The sequence below is a fragment of the Lampetra planeri genome, chromosome 40 (genome assembly GCF_965212315.1).
Source record: "Lampetra planeri chromosome 40, kcLamPlan1.2.h2, whole genome shotgun sequence".
NCBI lineage: Eukaryota > Metazoa > Chordata > Hyperoartia > Petromyzontiformes > Petromyzontidae > Lampetra > Lampetra planeri.
This window is the reverse complement of record NC_136146.1, coordinates 6424344-6450813: the sequence shown is the minus strand read 5'-3', so window position 1 is coordinate 6450813 and position 26470 is coordinate 6424344. Positions and strand designations below refer to the sequence as shown.

At 45.8% G+C, this 26470-nt stretch overlaps 1 protein-coding gene across 1 annotated transcript in view; it reads right to left on the bottom strand.

Annotated features, from left to right (window-relative positions):
- Positions 1 to 8748: 8748 nt before the first annotated feature.
- The window catches only part of LOC144731802 (metabotropic glutamate receptor 8-like), a 258412-nt gene continuing 240690 nt past the window's right edge, over positions 8749 to 26470 (bottom strand). The window contains exon 10 of the mRNA XM_078613050.1: positions 8749 to 9183. Within this exon, the coding sequence (XP_078469176.1) occupies positions 8926 to 9183 (258 nt within the window). The 3' untranslated portion in view covers positions 8749 to 8925. The remainder of the gene's footprint in view (positions 9184 to 26470) is intronic.

Sequence of the window (26470 nt, the reverse complement as noted above, 5' to 3'; positions counted from 1 at the left end):
TCGCGCGGGCGCACGCGACACGAGCAACGTAGAAAGAGAAACGACATTGCACGGAATTCTTGTTTTGTAAAAGTGTTTTTTTTTTCGTCGCCATCGTCGTTGTTGAAGTTGTTGTTGATGTCGTTAGCAGTTGTTGTTGTTAGTAGTTGTTTTAGTAGTAGGAGTATAACTCTTCTGAATGAACTCCAGGGTTCATTCGAGGCTAAAGCGGAACCTTCCGTCAGTGCGCCACCACCCAGGTGTGCGAAGCCAGTCGGGCCCAGGCCCCCACCTCACCTTGGGAGGTGGAGGAGGTTGCAGCTGTCGATGATGAGCAGAGTGATTGATCGGCCGAGTGATTGATCGGCCGAGTGATTGATCGGCCGAGTTTCGAGCACAAAGTTTTTTGTTTTGTTTTCGCTTTAGATTCCAAGACCACGCGCGGTGCCTTTATCGCCTTTCTTGTAAACTTTTTTTTTGGGGCTGTGCTTGGCTTCGGCAGGGGGCATCTCTCTCATGGGCTCCCTCCCCCTCCCACGACCCCCGTTCACATCCTCTGTCGCCGTCTAACCCGTGTGGTTGCTGTAGTTAATGTACGTGGCCTTCTTTCCCGGGTCGGCTATTCTCGACACGGAAATGATGAAGCAACGCAAAGTGGGATAATACGGCGACAACAACAAGCAGTGTAAACAATAACAACACAAATCAAGCAGAAGAAAATGGGACGTAAATAATAAATGCACACACACACGCACAGGGACAAGAGTGGGGTTAGCGCACGTTCGTTCGCACGCACGTGCGTGTCCATGCACAGGTTCACAGTTGAGTGTGGGCGGGCATGCGGTAATTCACCTTCGCGGCGAATCGAGTACAAACAATTTGATTGCGTCTTCTTGGTTCTTTCGGTAAAGTCACGTAGAAGGGAAATAATAAAATAATAAAAATAAAACATAATTAAATAATTCTCACGATGTTTCGGCCACAACGCAAGCAGCCGTCCTCAGGTGAAGAACAGGTCTGTCGGAAAGACAGCGTCTGAATGAACACCACCAGGCTTGGAAGCGTATATTTAAGCTGGGTTGGAGGGGGAAGAGCGCCTTGACAAAATAATTTGCATATCAAGAAGAATTTAGCATATTTATGTTTTATTTTTATTATTTTATTATTTCCCTTCTACATGACTTTACCGAAAGAACCAAGAAGATGAATCCCTGCAGTCACGAAAGCTTTAAATCGAAATTTAATTTGATTGCGTTTTTCATCTCATTCGTTGCCGTCTCGTTTCGCCAAGAACTCTGTCCACCCGAGTTCGAGTCCAGGACACGGGTTCTGCCCTCCGACGCAACCCTCACTCATCTTCACCAACCCACACTGACCAGCGTGGTGAAGTATGGTCAACAAAATTTAGATTTAAAACTTTCGTGACTGCAGGGATTCATATTCTTGGTTCTTTCGGTAAAGTCACGTCATCAGGTGTGAAATCCACAGCAATAAAATGTTCTTGCTGTGGATTTCACACCTGATGATGATTGCTTGTGTTGCAGTCGAAACGTCGTGATAATTTGTATTGTTTTATATTAATATTATTTTATTATTTCTCTTTTACGTGACTTTACCGAAAGAACCAAGAATATGGTCAACTAGCCACCGTGACCGACACGGCATGGGAAGGCCGTCATCCAGCAGTGGATTTACTAAAGGGATGTGAACAATAATAATAATACTCATCAGCATATATTCATTCTAGATTTGAAGCTTTCGTGACTGCAAGGATTCATACTGTTATGTTTTTTCGGTAAAGTCACGTAGGAATAAATAAATAAATACATATAAATTATATAAATAATTTAAATAATAATAGAAATCAAATAACAATTGATTTATTATTTTATTTCTATTATTATTTATATTATTTTTTATTATAATAGAAATTTAATAATAAAATATTTATTTCTATTATTATTTATATTATATGTATTATTCATGTTTATTGTTTATTTATTTTTTCCATACGTGACTTTACCGAAAAAACCTAAGAGTAGCATATATTCATTATACCATGGATGTCAAAATATCTGCTGCCACAGTCGCAGTCCACCCGTCTTTCAATCAAAACACAAACTCGTGCCGCTGCTTTTAGCCTGCAACGGGGGCCCCATAATTTCAATGGAGTGCGCTTGCCAATAACATCTGAGGAATCCGTCAACATGTGTTTAACAGGCCTGATTCCGCTGATGAGACTCAGGATGTCAAAACCGGTCCGGACATTTGCTCGCCTGAAATCAACTGCCGCTCGATAGCCTTGGTGTGGTAGGCCAAGAGGCTGACGGAGGCAAATTACGAGACTGTTTTATTTATCTCCGCTCAGAGACAGAACGAAGTTCTGCTGACTGTGTACTCTCAATTGCAATGGTCACGTGGTTCAACTTCTGAACGGGTGTTGTGTCAGCCCATCGAACATCGATTGACCAATTCCTTAAACACGCGATTCGAAATGCGAGTTTGGAAAGGAACCGGCGAATCAACACGTGCCTCGCGAAAAGGCCTTGACCCGACACAGCCTACCGTGACAACGGCTGCCTTTAATCCTAGCGCCCACAGCTTTCGACGAAGCACAAACCTGCGGTTGCTTACACATTCATTAAACACAGCAAACAGTAAACCTTGCTTATGTAAAGTACTCGGCACACAGTCGTGGTTTGTGCAGTCTTGGAGAATATAAGTAGCAAAATAAATACGCAGGCTACGTCTCCTTCGTGCATCTGTCCCGTAATTATTTTCACTTTCCATCAGTCACGAGACATTCTGACAGCGCCTCATTTCAGCAGCATTGGTTCGGTACGGGGCGCCTAAGTGGTGAGATGTCATCTTCCTCGCCTCGTATGCAGGAGGTCGTGGGTTCGAACCCGATCCCGACCCTGACGCCTGTATAGTTCGATTTCGCATGTCTCTCTCTCTCTCTGTGGTCGCGTGGATTTTTCTCCGGGACCTACGGGTTTTCCCTCCATATTTAGAATCAACGTGCGTTTAGAGTATTTGACTGCTACACATTTCCACGTGATGATAAGCCACTTAATTGAGCTATTATTTGTGGCCAGGTCGCTTCTGAAAAAAAAGAGCTATCCATCTCAGTAGGCCTCACCTGATCAAATACAAAATAAAAAACAGCACAAACATAATCCGGGCCGGTTTTTACATACCTAGTCTCATCAGCAGTCAGGCTTGTTTGAGCCGTGACATATTTTGTGTGCCGTATTTTTATGTTGTTGTGTATTATATCGTTCTGTGCAGAACTGAGACCCATGTCATCAAGAGTGGGGCCTTGCATCTAACATTGCGCCGTGCTGCTGCTTTGGTTAAAACAAGCCTGCCTCTGCTGATGAGACTCTACACGTGAAAACTTGCCCAGAGTGTGCTTAGATCGAAGCATTGCATACGACTGTGTGGCAGCTGATGGGTTGTGTAAGGGTCACTTTTAATTACTAGGTGGACGGATGGATTCGTGAAGGAGACATTATCCGTGTAAATAAATATATTAGCTAATATATTTTGTTTAAAATTTATTTGCTGCGTGGGTTTGTGAGAACTTTTCCCCAAGGTATGAATCCCAATGTATTAAAATGAAAACAATAATCGCCTTACGCAGTGTTAGGTTCAAATGAAAAATAACACCACGTTAATTACACAATGTTCGTTTGCATTACGCGGACATAAGACTTAATTACGGCTCTTGTAATTTTTTTTTTCAGAGAAAAGAAGAAGACCAAACGTAAATATTTATTAAATAAAAACAAACTTCCACTGTCAACAAACCAAAAAAATATTCCGCGTCGATTTGTGGGGAGGAGACTGCACTCGGATCCTCGCTCAATTAATGCAAATTAATTAATTAATACAAATGACAAAATATTTATCATGAGACCTCCTTCGCCAGTACCAAAATATGAGAATAGGTTTTTCCCCTTTTTTCTGGCAACAAAACAGAAGTTAAGATGTTAAAACAATCAACTTTAACCTTTTACAAGGAATCGTGTCTGCATTAACCACAATGCTTGTGGTCAGAATGCAAACAAAAAACATACTCTGATAATATATGCATTGTCTTTGAAACTGATTGGTCCACACCAGAGACAGCTTTCTTTTGAGCCTCGTTTCAAACGGTGCTAGACCAGAGGACGCCAAAAGTCTAATACCGTTTGAGACGAGGCTCCAAAGAAAGCTGTCTCTGGTGTGGACCAATCAGTTTCAAAGACAATGCAAATATTATCAGAGTACGTTTTTTGTTTGCATTCTGGCCACAAGCATTGTGGTTAATGCACACATGATTCCTCGTAAAAGGTTTCAGTTTGGTGTTTTAACATCTTAACACAGCTGTTTTGTTGCCAGAGAAAAGGGGAAAACCTCTTCTCACTAAATATTTAATTTCGTTTGTTTCCCCCCCCCGCGCCTCCCATTAGCACTGTTGGCCACGTACGGTGCGAAATAAGTTCAACGTACGTACAAAGTCAGGACACGCGGGGTCATTTAATTTATTGTCACGCTGGCATTAAAACGTTTAAATTGTGTATGCTTGAAGTTCATATTTTATCTGTTAGCAATATCTACTTTTCATATCCCTGCGGTGGTCACCGCAAATGTTGTCGTTTTAAAAGCAAAAAAAAACTCGACCAAAAACTCCGAATGAATTGAGACGAAACATAATTGATGAACGTTCAGATAATCCAGCTGCAATCTTCGATTAAAAACAAAGTCCAACATTCATTTCAAAATATAATCCATGCAGCATGCATTCGTGCGAATGAAAGGCAGTTTGACCATTTGTTATGATAAATTACCCTTTGTGATTTGTTAAAATAAACTTAACAGCCCCACGTGTGATAATTGTTTTTTTTACCCTTTTATCTGGTAACAAAACTGACACCTTTTTTACAAGGAGTCATGTTTGCATTGACCACAATACCTGCGGTAAGCACTGTCCTTGAAGTTGATTGGTCCACATCCGAGACAGCTTTTCTTAAAGCCTAGTCTCACATGGTGTTGGACCAGATGACGCCAAAAGGCGCACAACTTAAAGCATTTACACCATTGGAACCTCCTTTGCCAGTAGCAAAATATGATAATTGGTTTTTTTACCCTTTTATCTGCCAACAAAACTGATACCTTTTTTTGAAAAAGCCCCACGTGTGTCCTGACTTTTGGGCCACCCTGTATAGATTTATTGACATGCAACGTTCACGCACACGAGGAACATTTCAACCGGAACAAGTCATGGGGCCTTTTCTCTTGAGCGTTAAGGTCACTTTAACCAAAGCGTGCAATGTTAGTGGAAGGTAAAGTATATTTTGATCGTGCAAATGAAGACAATAACAGAAGAAGAAAAACAACAACTCAACAACAACAACAACGAACCATGCACGTGATCATAATTTACTACTATAACACTGGTCAACACACTTTTTCTGGCATAAGGTATTCCAACGGTTTTAAGGTCATTTTGGTGTGCTGATTCCAAATCTGGCATCAGTTTTGTCTATCACATCATGTTTTTGAGATATGAAATATTGCATTTTCAATAGAAACTGCAGAAGATAAATATTAAATAAATGTGGATATCTACATAAAATGATATTATAAACACACTATCCTAAAAATACAGCACCGTATTTTAACACTAAAGCAGTCACTGACTCGCAACAACTTGCCATCATAAGTGACAGAGTTAATTTCGGGTAAAACCAATGAAAATGGGGTATGCCGATAGCATAAAATGAGATGTGATAGAGCAAATCTGAGATCAGATTTGGAATCAGAACCCTGAAATTAGTCTAATACAGCTGTAAACGTCCAGGCCAGAAAAACATGTTTTTTTTTTTGTTGACCAGTGCAATGATGTCCCGCGCGTAAACGTCACTCCACATGAACAGGTTACGTCCTGTTCATTGGGTCTTTTGGTATAGTCCCGTAGATAGGTCCAAAAGAAAATAGCAAAAAAAATAACAACAAAAAACTACGACGTTTCGAGCACAACACAAGCGATGATCATCAGGAGAAACAAAGAGGTGGAAAGCTGCTGAGGCAGACTGTTTTAAAGGTTTAAAATGGGTGTAGCCCAAGGGTCATAAACGAAGTGGGCAGGGCTAATTCTAGATTTGAAGCTTTCGTGACTGCAAGGAATCATCTTCTTAGGTTTTTTCGGTAAAGTCACGTAGGTCAAAATTAATGAAAATAAAATAAAATAAAAACAAAAAACTATTTTGACCTACGTGACTTTACCGAAAAAACCTAAGAAGATGGGCAGGGCTAGTTATGTTAATGTAAGAAATTAGCATGTCAATGTCCGCTCGGAGAGCGGCCTCCACGAGGAGGGCACGGAGGTGGCTATGTCAATGTGAGAGATTAGCATATTCTAAGGTTTTCGGTAAAGTCACGTAGGTAAAAAATTTAAATTAATAAAAGTAAAATAAAAAATAAAATAAAAATCACGACGTTTCGGAGGCAACACAAGCTTCCGTCTTCAGGTGGAACCGTCACAGCACGATTGCTGTATCAAGTGAGAGAAATTCCAAGAAAACAGTCCTTGTATATATACTGGTTCGAGGGTCGGAGGAGCCAAGGCAGGCCCTGAATATTATTTTGTGAGGTTCGGTGCGGCTGAAACACGCTGTTAGGAATGAGCCTTTTGAGCCTTACTTTATTAATTTTAATTTTAATTATTTACCTACGTGACTTTACCGAAAACCTTAGAATATGAATCCTTGCAGTCACGAAAGCTTCAAATCTAGAGATTAGCATGTTCATGGGAGATCGCAGAGCAGCAACGTCGAGCTCGGCGTGCAAGGTGGCTGTGTTTGTGTGAGAAAAAAAGTTTTGCTGGAAGCATATTATATTTTTTGCGACATAGAATTGTAATGTATTACTTACTGTTAGTAGCTCAGCTTATTGGAGAGTATATGATACTATGTTGTTTATACTTTTGTTGTTTACGTGGTGGTTTAGTTACTGCAGCTACATACTATTAACATTCCTTCCATTTATTAATGCTACCCCTATCCCCTCCCTTTGATGCTGCTAATCCTGCATAATGCACGGGGATAATATGACTTTAAACCCCCCGCCAAACCTCCTACGCATTTCACAAGTAGTACTAATCTCATATCTGTATTTCCCATAAATATGCTAAATTCCTCTTGATATGCAAATTATTTGTCAAGGCGCTCTTCCCCCTCCAACCCAGCTTAAATAGACGCTCCAAGCCTGGGGTGTGTCATTCAGACTCTGTCTTCTCGACAGACCTGTTCTCAACCTGAGGACGGCTGCTTGCGTTGTGGCCGAAACGTCGTGAGAATTATTTCATTATGTTTTTTTTTTCCATTCTACGTGACTTTACCGAAAGAACCAAGAAAATGTAACCTGTTAATGTAAAATCAGAGAGCCGAAAATAACAACTCACATCGGAAGGTGGGAACATCACAGCCAGTGATGACTTAAACTGGTTGATAACATCCTTACAATGATTGCTCAGTTTATACCCGTCTTCTCGATTGAAGTTGTGTCTGTGTCTGTATATGTGGATGGCTTCATGAACGAATCTTTGTTGATAGCCAGTGGGTTTGCAAATAACCTTCATCTTAGAGAAATCAATTTCGCGTGTGCCCACCGCATTTAAACAATGATCAGCCATGGTCGAGGTATTGGTCCTACCGTGTTTCAGATCTGCCTTGTGTTCACGAACACGGTCCGAGACATGTCGCTTAGTTTCCCCAATGTAACTCCTGCCACAGACACAGCTTAGTTTGTAGACGCCGGGGTATTGCATGTCAGGGATTACATCCTTCACAGATGGGATCAGACCACGAAATCATGAGGAAAACACAAGATCCAGGTTCGATTTAACACAGTACATAAAATTCGTGATCCGATCCCATCTGTGAGGGTTTCCTCCCTTTTTTCCGCTTTCCTCCTCCCACAACAGCGGACACGGCGCATGTCCTCAATGGCGTTGGCCCAAACATGCCAATGGACGCCGCAGCCTCCTCAAAAAGAGCCTTTGGACTCAATGTAGCTGTCCTGGGGAAATAACAATCAGCATTATATCACTGAGTGCCATTGACCGCAGTAGCGTCCCTTGCCCCGGTGACATTTACAATGAGCACGGCATAAGCATGGCAAACCATACTCACGCCATACAATAACGACAACACAAACGCGCGTTGATTCTCATCGCACGTTCATACGATTATAAACAGCGCTTGAAACGCAATCTCAGCTCCCTCTTCAGAGGAGGCCCTTCCACCACCGATGCAATTGCAGGGCCTGCACCTGCACCATCTAGGCCCCAAGGACAATCAGCATCCTCCGCCTGCCTCGCGCCGTGACAATTTTTCAACTGGCCAGGTTTCTGGCGAGCGTTTCAAATGCCCCCACCCCTCACCCCCCCCCCCCCCCCCGCAGGGGAAACGTATTCCGAGCGACTCATCGGCCACAGCAGCTTGCGCCGCTGACGGCCGTCAAAATCGACAACTTTGTTCCCGACGCTCGCTCCCCAGAGGCGGTCAACTTCCCACGCTCATCAAGTGTCGCCCGCCCACCCGCCCGCCCGCCCGCCCGCCTGCCCGCCCGTCAAATCGTCGTCATTGCCAGAGGCGGCGTCACGTGCGTGCCGACGAGCGGCCTCTCAAACTCGCCGCCGTGACTTTGAGAGGCCGCCACAATGTTACACCACCACCCGCCACCCCTACTTCTCTCCCGGAATCAATGCGACACGGGGGGGGGGGGGCGGTGGTGGTGGTGGTGGTGGTGGTGGCCGATTGTGTGGAGCGGCGTTGGCCGAGGGAGGTGGCGGTGCCACCGTCGCCCGCGTGCTAGTGGCGGTGAACTCAACGAAGTAAACGACAAACAAACTCGATGTCGAGAAGGAAACGGAGGGAGCGGATACATACTTGGAGCTCACTTACTGTTGGGCTCGGCAGCGTTCTCGCAGATCTCCGTCTTCGCCTGACCGTTGGGGCGTTCGCCCGACTTCTGGGACAGCTTCTGGGACATGGTGGCGGCCGTGACGACGGCCTTGAAGCTACGCTTGCGCTTCTGGACGTTGAGCTCCGGGTGCAGCACTATGATGTAGACCTTGGGGAAGAAGAGCATCCCCAGCGACACGGTGGCGCTGAGGCTCATGGAGATGGTGAGGGTCGTCGTCTGGATGTACATCTGCGTGCACGCGCGCGGGTGCGGGGCGGGTGGGAGATGCACGGAGGAATAACGAGAGCATCGTTAGCAAGAGCAGCAGCAGGAGCAGCAGCGTCATCAGCAGCAACGTCGACAAAAAGCATCGGCAGCATCAAGAACATGACCGATATCAACGGAATCATCAACACTAAACATTAGTGACATCATCATCAGCAGCAGGAGCTGCAGCGCTAATGTCATCAGGAGTAACGTCGATAACATCATCAGCAGCGTCAGCACAACACCAGCAACATCAACAAAATCATTAACAATGAACATCAGCAACATCGACAATGGCAAAAAATATCATCCACCATATCCGAAGTGACAACATCATCATCAACACTATCAGCACAACAATCTCTTACACTCGGTGTAATTTTCTGTTACATTTATTAGGTACAGCCCTGTGAGCCATGAGGCTCTTGACTCGGGTGCAGCCGCAACAAACATATCATGAACAAAGAACATCTTAAAGTGACGTTTCGCAACAGAAACATCCAAGAAAAAACTGTAAAAATCTCCCCCCCCCCCCCCATAAAAAGAAGTAAATGAACTTAATGTGACTTGCGCCTATTAATACTGCTGCTGGGACACGCAGGCGCTACACAAGTTGGAACTAGACACTTTTTTTTGCTGCTGGGGTCAAATCCTTCACAGCGTTCTTCATCGCAAGGCCACCAGAGGCCTCTTGTGGCCTTGAGTGCGTCACCTGAAGTGCGGTCCCCCACAACGCACAAAAAGTGACAACAACACACCGCATCATCGTCACCGTCGTGCTGCTGTCAAACCCAACCCAAGGGTTTCAAATGTGTGGCGGTCCTCACACACTGATGATGTCTTATCGGCGAAAGTATCCCCCCGCCCGCCCTCTGAAAATTAGCGAAGAATGCTGCCTTCATTTATAAACCCAGAGTGAGATGACAGAAGCGATGTAGAATTGGTTTGCCAGACTGTGTGTCTTCTCATTCAACAACACACCCACTCAACACACTGCAGGTCACAACAACACAGCCACTCACCACACTGCAGGTCACAACAACACACCCACTCACCACACCGCATGTCACAACAACACACTCACTCACTCACCACACTGCAGCTCACAACAACACTCACCCACTCACCACACTGCAGCTCACAACAACACAGCCACTCACCACACTGCAGATCACAACAACACACTCACCCACTCACCACACTGCAGCTCACAACAACACTCACCCACTCACCACACTGCAGGTCACAACAACACAGCCACTCACCACACCGCAGGTCACAACAACACTCACCCACTCACCACACTGCAGCTCACAACAACACACTCACCCACTCACCACACTGCAGGTCACAACAACACAGCCACTCACCACACTGCAGCTCACAACAACACAGCCACTCACCACACCGCAGGTCACAACAACACTCACCCACTTACCACACTGCAGGTCACAACAACACTCACCCACTCACCACACTGCAGCTCACAACAACACACTCACCCACTCACCACACTGCAGCTCACAACAACACAGCCACTCACCACACTGCAGCTCACAACAACACTCACCCACTCACCACACTGCAGGTCACAACAACACGCTCACCCAACAACAACAGCCACCGTTCGCCACTAAGTGGCGGTGACGTCACAATGGCGATTTTGCCTGGACAGGTGCACTTTGAGGTCACGTGACGTGCGGAAGGCTCGCTGGCAGGAGGTGACGGGACAGACCCAGGTGCCACGTGCGTAAAGTAAAGCAAAGAACACCCGCACAGCTTCAATAGACTGTCGGGGCAAGTGTTGTTAGCGAGCACCTATAATGGCCGGCATGGCACAGTAACCACGCCTGGCCGCCTTTGTCTCCCAAGTGACGATGTTTACACACCACCCCAGGTACTCTTTTGAGGCTGCTCGACCTAGGGGAGGCCCAGGACGAGTTCAGATAATCATCACTTCGTAGCACAGCGCGCTAACTGCTGCACCACCGCTCGCCCCCCTCCCCCCCACCCTCAAGACACAAACACACAGACACATCCCAGCAATGTGATACAACCCACGGTCAACATGTTCAAATCATTTTAATAAACAATGTACGCACGCACCCACTCTCGCTCCTGCTTTCTTTGTTTCTGTTGATGCCGCAGGCTGGCAAGGGGTCCCCCCCCCCCCCCAAAAAAAAAAACCCCGTCCCATAACGACAGCGAGCGAATTATTCACGAAGAATTAATTGTGTATTTTTTTTTTTACTGTGTGCGTTGGACCGTCCTCAATGTTTAGTTCGCGCAGGGCAAACCCACGGGCTCTTTGGTCACGCTGGCCGCGTACCACCGTGCCATTTGGCCGATTTGGCGAATCCCGGCTGTGTGCACACCTGTCGAGTTTCGAGTTTTTGCCTCCTGAGTTCACAGTTATTTTAGTCCCACTGTGATGTGTGTCGTGTGTCGTGCGCGCCGTGTCGGCCTTCATAGGTGCTCACTAATAGCACTTGCCCCAACAGCCCGACGTGGGGCAACGTTGGCGCTCTCACTACGACCCACGCAGCTCTCCATCACTCACTACGGGTTGAGTGTTCCCTCCTTAGTTCCCTCCGTATTCCCTCCGTATTGTTCACTACGTATTGTTCCCTCCTTATTGTTCCCTCCTTATTGTTCCCTCCGTATTGTTCACTACTTATTGCCCCCTCCGTATTGTTCCCTCCTTATTGTTCCCTCCTTATTGTTCCCTCCGTATTGTTCACTACGTATTGTTCCCTCCTTATTGTTCCCTCCGTATTGTTCACTACTTATTGTCCCCTCCTTATTGTTCCCTCCGTATTGTTCCCTTCTTATTGTTCCCTCCTTATTGTTCCCCCGTTAGTGTTCCATCCTTACTGTTCCCTTCTTATTGTTCCTTCCTTATTATTCTCCCGTTAGTGTTCCCTCCTTATTGTTCCCTTCTTATTGTTCCCTCCTTATTGTTCCATCCTTATTGTTCCCTCTTATTGTTCCCTCCTTATTGTTCCCTCCTTCTTGTTCTCCCGTTAGTGTTCCCTCCTTATTGTTCCCTTCTTATTGTTCCCTCCTTATTGTTCCCTCCATATTGTTCCCTTCTTATTGTTCCCTCCTTATTGTTCCCCCGTTAGTGTTCCTTCCTTACTGTTCCCTTCTTATTGTTCCCTCCCTATTGTTCCCTCATTATTGTTCCCTCCGTATTGTTCTCCCGTTAGTGTTCCCTCCTTATTGTTCGCTCCGTATTGTCCCCTCCTTAGTCACCAACTTGCTCTAGGCGTCATTTGGGCTATCCGCGAATCGCATCCGGAAGTCTACGCGACTCCCGGCTGCATCGGGAGAGAGAGCGAGAAGTGATGTGACAGAGTGATGAGATAACGTTATGAGATGCATCATCAATGCATCACTTTAAGGTGATGTATAGCATCATAATAATTTAAGGTAAGTTTATTCATAAACTATTATTTTATAATTTCATGTTGATTCTAAGTTACTTTATGATTATAGCTAATTCATCTTCTTGGTTCTTTCGGTAAAGTCACGTAGAAGGGAAATAATAAAATAAGAAAAATTGGACATAATAAAATAATTCTCACGACGTTTCGGCCACAACGCAAGCAGTCCTCGTTGTGGCCGAAACGTCGTGATAATTACTTTATTATGTTTTATTTATTTTATTTCATTAGTTCCCTTCTACGTGACTTTACCGAAAGAACCAAGAAGATGAACCCCTGCAGTCACGAAAGCTTTAAATCGAAATATAGCTAATTCATTCTGTTGTTTTACTTCGACGATTTGCATGTATTTAATCGCTCGCCTACGTACTTATTTAAGGCAATGCATTTCACAGATTCCGTGGGGCCGATATCATTACGTGCGAATGTTGGCCTTGCCAGAGCTAGACCAAAGGCCGCGAAGAAGTGAACACTGCAAGGACAATGCAAACGAAGCCATAGAAGAGGCTGTCACTGGTGCAACCCAAGCCATTTCAAAGACAACGAACACATTATGAAAGCATATTTGCATTTTTTTACCAATGTGTGGCCAGTGCAGAATTGATGCCTCGTGATAGGTGTGTCTATTTGGTGTTGGAACATCTAAACACCCGCTGTATTCATGCCAATAAGGCTAAAGCCATAGAAACAAAATCCATGAACATTAACGGCCCCTTAGTTAAGATGCTGATGACGATGATGACCCATTCAGAATCCTCCAGCAACATCTCATTCCCTCGTGGTAGGACATCACACGGCGTTCTCTTTCCGTATCACTTCACCGGTCGACGCTTAACACGACACAGACGGCAACATGGACCGCTGTCATCATCGCCGCTGCTGCTGCTGCTGCTATGCTACTTGTGATATCGTTTCATTGCCTTGTGACGCAAGCATTTGCAGTACTCCACAACCAAGTTCAGTTGTCGGTCCTCACCGCCGCAGACCGCCAACGCCATCGGTTATCCATGAAGGCTGTCAATTTGCAACAATTTCTGGACGGCCTGTTTTAGTAGAGGCGCAGCCCCTGCAAGTGCTTGGCTCGTGCCACTGCCGGCAGAAGGGCGCATCACTCAATAGAGAGCTCGAGACCAAAGTTAATTGAACTCTTTCAGGCCGGCCAGATGTTTTTGGAAGAAGTGGGCGTACAGTCCTCAAACGTTACCGGACCACGCACGAACTGCCTGGTCATAAACTTCACTGTGGTGCACCCATTTACACTTCAGGGTGTGCAGAGGTGGTGGGTGGTGATGGTGTGGGGGCGGATTTAATAAACTGGCACCATTCGCTCAAAATGCTGCGCCGAGATCTCAAACGGGCGACTTCTGGATCGCACTTTTTTTTCAGAATCATCAGAACATTTGTTTGGACGGCAGGAATCCGATGAGCTAGTAAGCTCTTGTTCGCAGATGCCCAGTAATGTGCGCAGCGTGCTAACCAGTAAGTCGCAGCAGGGTGCCTCTGAGCATGGCTCGTTCCGAGAGAGCAAACATTGGCTCTCTGGAGCCACTGGAAGATTTGGTGTGCAGCAGAGGTCGCAACCGGGTACCCGATACCTGTACCCTACCCGATACCCGGCTACCCGTACCCGGCCGGGTACGGGTACGGGTAGTCGTTTGCGACCCTGGTGCGGCCGGGTACGGGTACGGGTAGGCCGTGAGTCACTGGTGAGTAACCGTTTGTCACTCATTTCGGGTTGGGTACGGGTACGGGTAGGGAACGGATACCCATTTGCGACCCTGGTGCGGCCGGGTACGGTTGGGTAAGGAATCAAAACCCGTTTACGACCTCTGGTGTGCAGTGATAACGACGCTCCTCCGCATAGCGTCGCGAGCAATTTGTTTCATGTTCGCCTTGTTTGCCCGCTGTTTATGGTTATTTTCGAGAAGAGGAGATGCGTTAGTCCCGTTTTGTGTGCGTGTCAAGAGTGCGTTCGTGAGGTCTTGCATCGGGTTCCTTGTTAACAACCAACAGCGGGCAAGGCGAGCAGCAGCAGCAGCAGCAGCAGACGCGAACGTGGAAGTTTATAGCGAGCAAAGCAACCCAGAGCAGCTATTGTCCGGCCACGCATGTCAGGCCGGGAGTTGTGACCTGTTTAGAAACTTCGTGCCTTTTCTCGGTAAACAAACATCGCCTCACCTTCGTCTGTCTTTCTCGCCCCTTCTCGAATTGGTACGAGAGTGTGTGCGCCGTCTTAGTTTTGTTATCACCTGCGTTTAACACGTAGCCGGATTTCGCGGCCAATATTGTTCACTAGATTCGAAGCTTTCGTGACTGCAGGAATTACTCTTTGGTTCTGTCGGTAAAGTCACGTAGAAATGAAATTAAATAATAATGTGAATAATCATTTAATTTCTTTCTACGTGACTTCATCGAAAGAACCGAAGAGTAATATTATTCACGTTAAAGTTTTTTTTTTGGGATTACATCGCGTAAATATAAAGAGTGAATATTGTGGGTTTACTCTGAAGCAGTAACCAGCTGGCACGTGTCGTTCACGTGACAACCCACACTATGCCGGCTGCGTCGGGTGGAGGTGGGGCTCACAACACATTTACACTCAGGCGTTCTCACCCGAATAACACAAAACCCCCCACTAATATTATGCATACAACTATTGTCCGCGAAGAGCCTGCGTGTTGAATTGGCAAGCTTGCGATTGGCAGCGTCTCTCTCTCTCTCTTTCTGTATAACATCTGAGTCGCCTCTGGCAGCGAAATAAAATAACTTTCAAATGCCTCGATCATTACACTGGTCAACAAAAAAAACAAAATTTTTTCTGGCATGGACTTTTGCAGCTGTTCTAGACTAATTTCAGGGTGCTGATTCCAAATCTGATCTCATATTTGCTCTATCACATCTCATTTTTATGCTATCGGCATACCCCATTTTCATTGATTTTACCCGAAATTAACTCTGTCACTTATGATTGCAAGTTGTTGCGAGTCAGTGACTTGCTTTAGTGTCAAAATATGGTGCTGTATTTTTAGGAAAGTGTGTTTATAATATCATTTTATGTAGATATCCACATTCATTTTATATTTTTCTTCTGCTGTTTATATTGAAAATGCAATATTTGATATCTCAAAAACCTGATGTGATAGACAAAAACTGATGCCAGATTTGGAATCAGCACCCCAAAATTACATTAAAACCGTTGGAATACCTTATGCGAGAAAAAGTGTGTTGACCAGTGTTATTATTATTGTTGTAGCATGCCATCTACCAACGATTTCCTTCCTTCAATGCTAACAGATATATCGCCGAACTCTCTTTCCGCTTTATAAATAGTCAAAAAAAAATTGCATTCGTACCAATACAGAATCCAGTAAGAACAAAATTTATCTCAAGGAAAACTTTTTGGGAGATGATCGTCAACTCACACCAAACGTGACATGTAGAGATTAATTCAATTCAATACAATCTTTACGTTTTAGTATTTTTCATTAAATGCCTTTTTTTATGAACCCGTCACGTGAAGGGCAATTGTATTCGCATTTACATACACATTGGTATTCATTTGAAAGTCACGCTCAATCTTGATTTGAAGCTTTCGTGACTGCAGGAATCCAAACTCTCTGGTACTTTCGGTAAAGTCACGTGGGTAGAAAAATAATAATAGTTCACGACGTTTCGAACGCAACACAAGCAACCGTTATGATGTGTGAAACAAACACTGCAGAATGACTGCTACGCAGCAGGAGGACTCATCTTCTTGGTTCTTTCGGTAAAGTCACGTAGCAGGGAAATAATAAAATAAAAAAAATAAACATAATAAAAGATAATTATTATATAATTTTATTATATCATAATATTATATTATTATATTGTTTTATTTTATTATGTTTTATTTTTATTATTTTATTATTTCCCTTCATCGTGACTTTACCGAAAGAACCAAGAAGTTGAATCCCTGCAGTCACGAAAGCTTTAACTCGAAGCAGGAGGACTGCTAAAGTCACCACAACGTGTTGACGGTTGATTGTGTTGCGATCGAAACGTCGTAATCTATTATTATCTTTCATACCAACGAGTGATTGGGCCCGCGAGTGGCGCATGCCTAGAATCCCTAAATATGGCAACGGGATGCCCCCCCCCCCCACCCGTCGTTTGTTACAAAGTGTTCCTGCTCATCAATATTGAATCCCACCCCGCCTAGCCCCTACCCCCTGAGCCGCCTTAATCCTGACTCCTCGCCCAAGGAGGGATCCAGTTAAGCGGAGGAAGTACAGTAAACCAAAAGCCTTAAGGTGTTTTTTATATTTATTTTTTTTAAAGGGAGAATACGGGTGGTTATTAATACGGCAGACGGTACCCACGGTAGGTTTCGCTCACTCTGTGCGGGATAGATTTGCGCGATTTCGCGTTGCATACACGGCTTTAAACTTCTGTCCAAAATTCGCTCTGTGCGGCTTTAATTCACTCACACGCGGCTATGCGTTGGGACGTGGGGACAACGTTGTGTGTGTGTGTGCTGTGTGGGGTCAAGATTGTGTGTGTGTGTACTGTGTGGTGACAGCATTGTGTGTGTGTGTACTGTGTGGGGACAGCATTGTGTGTGTGTGCTGTGTGGTGACAGCATTGTGTGTGTGTGTACTGTGTGGGGACAACATTGTGTGTGTGTGTGTACTGTGTGGGGTCAAGATTGTGTGTGTGTGTACTGTGTGGTGACAGCATTGTGTGTGTGTGTACTGTGTGGGGACAGCATTGTGTGTGTGTGCTGTGTGGTGACAGCATTGTGTGTGTGTGTACTGTGTGGGGACAACATTGTGTGTGTGTGTATTGTGTGGGACAGCATTGTGTGTGTGTGTACTGTGTGGGGGCAGCATTGTGTGTGTGTGTACTGTGTGGGGTCAAGATTGTGTGTGTGTGTACTGTGTGGTGACAGCATTGTGTGTGTGTGTACTGTGTGGGGACAACATTGTGTGTGTGTGTACTGTGTGGGGTCAACATTGTGTGTGTGTGTACTGTGTGGGGACAACATTGTGTGTGTGTGTACTGTGTGGGGTCAACATTGTGTGTGTGTGTACTGTGTGGTGACAACATTGTGTGTGTGTACTGTGTGGGGTCAACATTGTGTGTGTGTGTGTACTGTGTGGTGACAACATTGTGTGTGTGTGTGCTGTGTGGGGACAGCATTGTGTGTGTGTGTGTACTGTGTGGGGACAGCATTGTGTGTGTGTGTACTGTGTGGGGTCAACATTGTGTGTGTGTGTGCTGTGTGGGGACAGCATTGTGTGTGTGTGTACTGTGTGGGGACAGCATTGTGTGTGTGTGTGTACTGTGTGGGGACAGCATTGTGTGTGTGTTTGTACTGTGTGGTGACAACATTGTGTGTGTGTGTACTGTGTGGGGTCAACATTGTGTGTGTGTGTGCTGTGTGGGGACAGCATTGTGTGTGTGTGTGCTGTGTGGGGACAGCATTGTGTGTGTGTGTACTGTGTGGGGTCAAGATTGTGTGTGTGTGTACTGTGTGGGGACAGCATTGTGTGTGTGTGTACTGTGTGGGGACAGCATTGTGTGTGTGTACTGTGTGGGGCCAGCATTGTGTGTGTGTGTACTGTGTGGGGACAACATTGTGTGTGTGTGTGCTGTGTGGTGACAACATTGTGTGTGTGTGTGTACTGTGTGGGGACAGCATTGTGTGTGTGTGTGTGTGTACTGTGTGGGGACAACATTGTGTGTGTGTGTACTGTGTGGTGACAGCATTGTGTGTGTGTGTACTGTGTGGGGACAGCATTGTGTGTGTGTACTGTGTGGGGCCAGCATTGTGTGTGTGTGTACTGTGTGGGGACAACATTGTGTGTGTGTGTGCTGTGTGGTGACAGCATTGTGTGTGTGTGTACTGTGTGGGGACAGCATTGTGTGTGTGTACTGTGTGGGGCCAGCATTGTGTGTGTGTGTACTGTGTGGGGACAACATTGTGTGTGTGTGTACTGTGTGGGGACAGCATTGTGTGTGTGTGTACTGTGTGGGGACAACATTGTGTGTGTGTGTACTGTGTGGGGACAACATTGTGTGTGTGTGTGTGCTGTGTGGGGACAACATTGTGTGTGTGTGTACTGTGTGGGGACAGCATTGTGTGTGTGTACTGTGTGGGGCCAGCATTGTGTGTGTGTGTACTGTGTGGGGACAACATTGTGTGTGTGTGTACTGTGTGGGGACAACATTGTGTGTGTGTGTACTGTGTGGTGACAACATTGTGTGTGTGTACTGTGTGGGGACAGCATTGTGTGTGTGTGTGTACTGTGTGGGGACAGCATTGTGTGTGTGTACTGTGTGGTGACAACATTGTGTGTGTGTGTACTGTGTGGTGACAACATTGTGTGTGTGTACTGTGTGGGGACAGCATTGTGTGTGTGTACTGTGTGGTGACAACATTGTGTGTGTGTGTGCTGTGTGGGGACAACATTGTGTGTGTGTACTGTGTGGGGACAGCATTGTGTGTGTGTGTACTGTGTGGGGACAGCATTGTGTGTGTGTACTGTGTGGTGACAACATTGTGTGTGTGTGTGCTGTGTGGGGACAGCATTGTGTGTGTGTACTGTGTGGGGACAGCATTGTGTGTGTGTGTACTGTGTGGGGACAGCATTGTGTGTGTGTACTGTGTGGTGACAACATTGTGTGTGTGTGTACTGTGTGGTGACAACATTGTGTGTGTGTACTGTGTGGGGACAGCATTGTGTGTGTGTACTGTGTGGTGACAACATTGTGTGTGTGTGTACTGTGTGGGGACAACATTGTGTGTGTGTACTGTGTGGTGACAACATTGTGTGTGTGTGTACTGTGTGGTGACAACATTGTGTGTGTGTACTGTGTGGGGACAGCATTGTGTGTGTGTGTGTACTGTGTGGGGACAGCATTGTGTGTGTGTGTACTGTGTGGTGACAACATTGTGTGTGTGTGCTGTGTGGTGACAACATTGTGTGTGTGTGTGCTGTGTGGGGACAGCATTGTGTGTGTGTGTACTGTGTGGTGACAACATTGTGTGTGTGTGTACTGTGTGGGGACAGCATTGTGTGTGTGTGTACTGTGTGGGGACAGCATTGTGTGTGTGTGTGTGTGTACTGTGTGGGGACAGCATTGTGTGTGTGTGTACTGTGTGGGGACAGCATTGTGTGTGTGTGTACTGTGTGGTGACAACATTGTGTGTGTGTGTACTGTGTGGGGGCAGCATTGTGTGTGTGTGTACTGTGTGGGGACAGCATTGTGTGTGTGTGTACTGTGTGGGGACAGCATTGTGTGTGTGTGTACTGTGTGGGGACAGCATTGTGTGTGTGTGTGCTGTGTGGTGACAACATTGTGTGTGTGTACTGTGTGGGGACAGCATTGTGTGTGTGTGTGTACTGTGTGGTGACAGCATTGTGTGTGTGTGTACTGTGTGGTGACAGCATTGTGTGTGTGTACTGTGTGGTGACAGCATTGTGTGTGTGTGTACTGTGTGGTGACAGCATTGTGTGTGTGTGTACTGTGTGGTGACAACATTGTGTGTGTGTGTACTGTGTGGTGACAGCATTGTGTGTGTGTATTGTGTGGGACAGCATTGTGTGTGTGTGTGCTGTGTGGTGACAGCATTGTGTGTGTGTATTGTGTGGGACAGCATTGTGTGTGTGTGTGCTGTGTGGTGACAGCATTGTGTGTGTGTACTGTGTGGGGACAACATTGTGTGTGTGTGTACTGTGTGGAGTCAACATTGTGTGTGTGTGTACTGTGTGGGGTCAACATTGTGTGTGTGTGTATTGTGTGGGACAGCATTGTGTGTGTGTGTATTGTGTGGGACAGCATTGTGTGTGTGTGTACTGTGTGGAGTCAACATTGTGTGTGTGTACTGTGTGGGGTCAACATTGTGTGTGTGTGTACTGTGTGGGGTCAACATTGTGGATGGATGTCCACACGTCTGAATGGACATCCATCAAGGAGATGGAGCGACGAAATCTGTTGGCGGGTTACCACATCGCAGGATTGTTGGGAGGTGGCGGCGGCTTTGGCGAGACGTTCATCCAGCAGTGGATCGACCACGGCTCATGAAGATGTAACGATTTGCCCCCATAGCGAACCAATTAGATGTCAGATATTCAGGGTCATGATTTATTTATTGCAAGGCCCGCAGTCCATTGGCGGGCCCCTGGTGGCCTTTAGTGCGGCCCCCCAACAACACACAAAGATGATTTGAAGCTTTCGTGACTGCAGGAATTACTCTTTGCTTCATTTCGGTGAAGTCACGAGGAAATAAAATAAATTAAATAATAGAATGCGACGTTTCGATTGCAACACAAGCAGTCGTCATCAGGTCGAACTAAATTTGAGAGAGAGAGACAAAACACAAACACGGAGACACAGACAGACACACAAGCAGAGAGAGACAACACAGAGACACACAGAGAGAGACACACAACATAGACATAGAGAGAGAGACACAGAGAGAGACACACAACATAGACACACAGACACACACAGAGAGAGACACACAGAGAGAGACACACAACATAAACACACAGACAGACACACAAGCAGAGAGACACACACAGAGACACACAGAGAGTGACACACAACATAGACACACGGAGAGAGACACACAGAGAGAGATACACAACATAGACACACAGACAGACACACAAGCAGAGAGAGACACCACAGAGACACACAGAGAGAGACACACAGCATAGACACACAGTGTATCTGTCTGTGTGTCTCCGTGCCTGTGTTTTGTCTCTCTCTCAAATTTAGTTCTACCTAATGACGATTGCTTGTGTTGCAATCGAAACGTCGTATTCTATTTAATTAAATTTGTTTTCTTTCCACGTGACTTTACCGAAATAACCAAACAGTAACACACACATGGTGACAACGACACCCCCCATCGTCATCATCATCATCATCGTTCTGCCATCAAACCAGAGGTGTGGACTCGAGTCATGTGACTTGGACTCGAGTCAGACTCGAGTCATAAATTTGATGACTTGCGACTCGACTTGGACTTGCATAACAATGACTTTGTCCCACCTATGAGATGTGGACTCGAGTCATGTGACTTGGACTCGAGTCAGACTCGAGTCATGAATTTGATGACTTGCGACTCGACTTGGACTTGCATAACAATGACTTTGTCCCACCTATGAGATGTGGACTCGAGTCATGTGACTTGGACTCGAGTCAGACTCGAGTCATGAATTTGATGACTTGCGACTCGACTTGGACTTGCATAACAATGACTTTGTCCCACCTATGAGATGTGGACTCGAGTCATGTGACTTGGACTCGAGTCACACTCGAGTCATGAATTTGATGACATGCGACTCGACTTGGACTTGCATAACAATGACTTTGTCCCACCTATGAGATGTGGACTCGAGTCATGTGACTTGGACTCGAGTCAGACTCGAGTCATGAATTTGATGACTTGCGACTCGACTTGGACTTGCATAACAATGACTTTGTCCCACCTCTGCATCAAACTCTCAATGGTTTCAAATGTGCGGCTGCCCTTCCCACACCGATGATGTCTCATCGGCGAAAGTGGCCACCCCCACCGAAATTGAGTGAGGAACGCTGGTTTAAGGAATCGATTAAGTTTTAGTTTTTGTTGTTGTCCGCATGTGTCTCTGTATTCCTACGAATAAAATTGTAATTGTTAAAACTGGGGTTTGGTGAAAACAAATTACAGAATTTCGTCGATGCTGCTCCACGTTAGTGGGACCCACTTTCCGCCCAGCTGCAGCTTCGGTTCCATCCCTCCACTCCATCTCTTTGTGCCCCCCCCCCTACTGTGCTTCGCCTCACCTTCGATTAGAACGGTTGGCTACGTATGGCGCGAAAGAAGTTCAACATACTGTCACAAACAAAACACAGAGGTTACCTTGGGACATGTAACCTTTACTCTGGCACCTCTTGCGCCCACATGTCCCACTGTCTTTTTTATCCTATCCACGTGTTTACTTCCCTGGACTTCCTGAACTTGCGGACGGATGCAAACCATCCACATGGCCGTGAGAGGGGCGTTCCAGACCGTAGGGGGCAGCAGAGGAGAAGGAGCGACCGCGCATTGCATGGGACGGTGACTGGCAGAGGTCTCCAACGGGTTTTGATTCCTTACCCGTTCCCGTACCCGGCCACACCAGGGTCGCAAACGGGTACCCGTACCCGGCCGTATTGGGTACCTGATTGCGACCTTTGGGATGAAGCCATGTTTGCAGGCGCGGGTGGGTTGATTCTAGGAACTTGAATTGTGAGAAGAGACAAGACGTTGGGAAATGAGTGACAAACAGTTACTCACCAGTGACTCACGGCCTACCCGTACCCGGCCGCACCAGGGTCGCAAACGGGTACCGTGTACCCGTACCCGGCCGGGTACGGGTAGCCGGGTATCGGGTAGGGTACGGGTATCGGGTACCCGGTTGCGACCTCTGGTGACTGGTGACCGTGACAGGAGACCTTCGTCGCTGAGTGCAGACGAAAGGTGACAGAAAGGTGATAGGTGTTAACTGCATCGCCTGGTAGGCAGGAGGTTGTGGGGTTCGATTCCGACCCCGACGCCTGCTGTATATTTGGAGTTTTCACGTTCTCCCCATGGTCGCTTGGATTTTTGTCCGGGTCCTCCACGTTTAGAAACTTGCATTTGGAGTATTTTTGTGCTAGTAATGTCCACGTGATGAGCCACTTCGTTGAGCTATCATTTGTGATCGCCAGGTCGCTTCTGAAAAAGATCTACACAGCTCATTGGGGTTCATCTTCTTGGTTCTTTCGGTAAAGTCACGTAGAATGGAAATAATAAAATAACAACGCAAGCAGCCGTCCTCAGGCGAAGACCAGGTCTGTCGGGGAGACAGCGTCTGTCACCCGGACAGACCTGGTCTTCACCTGAGGACGTCACGTAGAAGAGGACGGCTGCTTGCGCTGTGGCCGAAACGTCGTGAGAATTATTTTATTATGTTTTATTTTATTATTTTATTATTTCCATTCTACGTGACTTTACCGAAAGAACCAAGAAGATGAATCCCTGCAGTCACGAAAGCTTTAAATCGAAATTTATCTCATAGGGGCTTTGCCTGGTAACATAAAAGTCTAGTTAGAAAAAGCAGGATGAAACGAGAGGGACTGTTCACGTGAAGTGTTTCGATTTTCCATGCACCGCGAGATGGGACAATGGGACGATGGTCAAGAATAATCACGGAGAGGCAGCCGAGGAAAAGTAACTCGTCCAAGCGGGACGCCTACCAGGAAGACGGAGCGGCGAAATCAGTCCGTACACAGAAGGGCTGAATGGATTGTCGCATCGCAAGTTTGTGATGTGGTGGCATAGGCCTGGGGAGGCCTTCATTTACAAGTGGATTGATCAGTTGCTGCTACTGCTGCTGCTGATGTATTGCACATACGCGGGGCGTGCTTGCGCTCGACGGATAAGTGCTCGCGATGTTATTATTGTGCAATTATTGAACATGAAGAGAGAACGCATGTGAGCGGCATAGTTGAGCGAGCGCACTAATTCGACGCGCATCCTGACACGCATTATAAACATCCAAATTGCGGTTCATTACGTTAAACGGTCCGCACATTTCTCATCGAACCCACAGGCACACACAAACCCTGATCTGAAAAAGAAGGAGAGAAAAAAATGCTTTGTAACTCTACAGGGTTGAGTAATGGCGCTAATTACGGCATACAAAAGCACGGGAATTTAACTCAATCACGTAAAGCACCTTAATTTGCCGTTCATGAATCCAAAGGATACGTAAATTCAGCCGCAGTTGTGGACAATGCCACGCAGTTCAATGGAAGCCTCCGTGATGAAGTTACCCTCCAGAACTGATAAACACATGTCGTCGTATATGCAGCGGCTCTGGCCAGGCATGGAAAAAGGGGAGAGCCTCGCGTTGATTTCGAATTTGCTGGAGAAACCGAAATCCGATTTTCGTTCAGAAATAAAGTCCGATGGGTCCTTTCCAAGGAATGCAGCTTCCACTATTTCTTTCCCATTCGATGAAACTGGTTGAAAAAAATATATATATACAGTATGATTCAATCGTACAACCAGTTGCTCTATGAGAAATATGGAAGTACACCAAGCATACAAATATATATACATTCAAACTAATTATTTTATTTTACCAGGTAAGACTCATCTTCTTGGTTCTTTCGGTAAAGTCACGTAGAAGGGCAATAATAAAATAATAAAAATAAAACATAATAAAATAATATATTATGTTTTTTTTATTTTAATAATAAAATAATATATTTTATTATGTTTTTTTATTTTATTATTTCTCTTCTACGTGACTTTTCCGAAAGAACCAAGAAGATGAATCCCTGCAGTCACGAAAGCTTTAAATCAGGTAAGACTCACTGAGCTGTTTAGATATTTTTCATGGGTGACCTGGCTATTACAAATGAGAGCTCAAGGAAGTAGATTATCATCGTGTGGAAATTTACAACAGCCAAACACCCTAAATGCATGTTTCTAAACGTGGAGGGAAAACCCAGAGGAACTGGAGAAAAATCCAAGCGAGACCACGGGGAGAGAGAGACATGCAAACTGCAAATATACAGCAGGCGTCAGGGTCGGGCTCGAACCCACAACATCCTCCATACCAGGAGAGGTAGTTAATATCTCGCTACCGTGGCACAAGTAATAATATCAGCACAACATCAGTATTTCCAGCAAACTTGCATCACCATTCAAGGAAGGGAATTTGTCTGTCCGTCGAGGAGATGAAGTTATGAAATCAGTGTGAAGGGTGCTCGGTGGATTGTTAAATCCATCGTGGGATCATGAGAGATGGCAGAGGCTTGGAGAGGCTTTCATCCAGCAGGGGATTGACCATGCCTCATGTTGATGATGCTGAGGACGGCGGCACAAGAGTTAACGCAATTTAGTTTCATGTCTTATACTCTGTTTAAAACAACTGTCACCACCAACAGCACCACCACCATCCTCATCACCGTCACAATGACATCTGCTGTGAGTACAAATGAGCTCATTGCAGGTGGTGGTAGCACTGGTCCAGACGTCACTCGCCGTCAGTGACCAGGTGCTTCAAAAAAATGTTTGAACACTTACATGGGACTATCGTTTTTAATGGGAAAAGAACGGATAATACACTGTGACATGATAACAAATGCATGCTCATAGCTTCAAAAAGTCAAAGGATCTCGACTTTTTCGCCATCATCGTCAACGCGTGCCTGGAATCTTCTCCAGGTGGTCTCCAGAGCACCGAGGCAGCAGATTTCTTGTGGTGTTGTTGCAAAATCCTCTGCGTAGCACATTTTTTATTACATTTTTGTTCCTGGGTAGTAAGTGTTATTTCAAAATTGCTTATGCCTGAAAAGTACAGAAAATGACTATTATTCCCCATAAACTTTGCTTTTGTGACCAGGACAGTGATATTTGAAATTTACCTATTTTCCAGAACATTCCAGATAGATCCAGTGCTGAGTAAACTTGGACTAACTTCTAGAGCATTCTAGAACTTTCCAGTAATATAAATAGTAGTATAAATACGTGACTTTACCAAAAGCACAAATAATATTAAGCCCACCAGTTCAGTTTAGTTCCAGCTGCCTAAGTGGATACATGTCTGCATTTTTCTGAGATGGCATTAAGAGGCTGCAAACATCCGGCAGACGCATTTTGCTGTCTGCGGCCAATGTATCAAGACAAGAGCGAAAAAGTACTCTGTGGAAGCATCTGCTAAGATGTGTGAGGCCTACAAGGCATGTTTCGGCATGCCTGTCGGGGATCAAGATAAACCCTGGGCACCTCATTTCACCTGCGATCAAAGCAAAAAA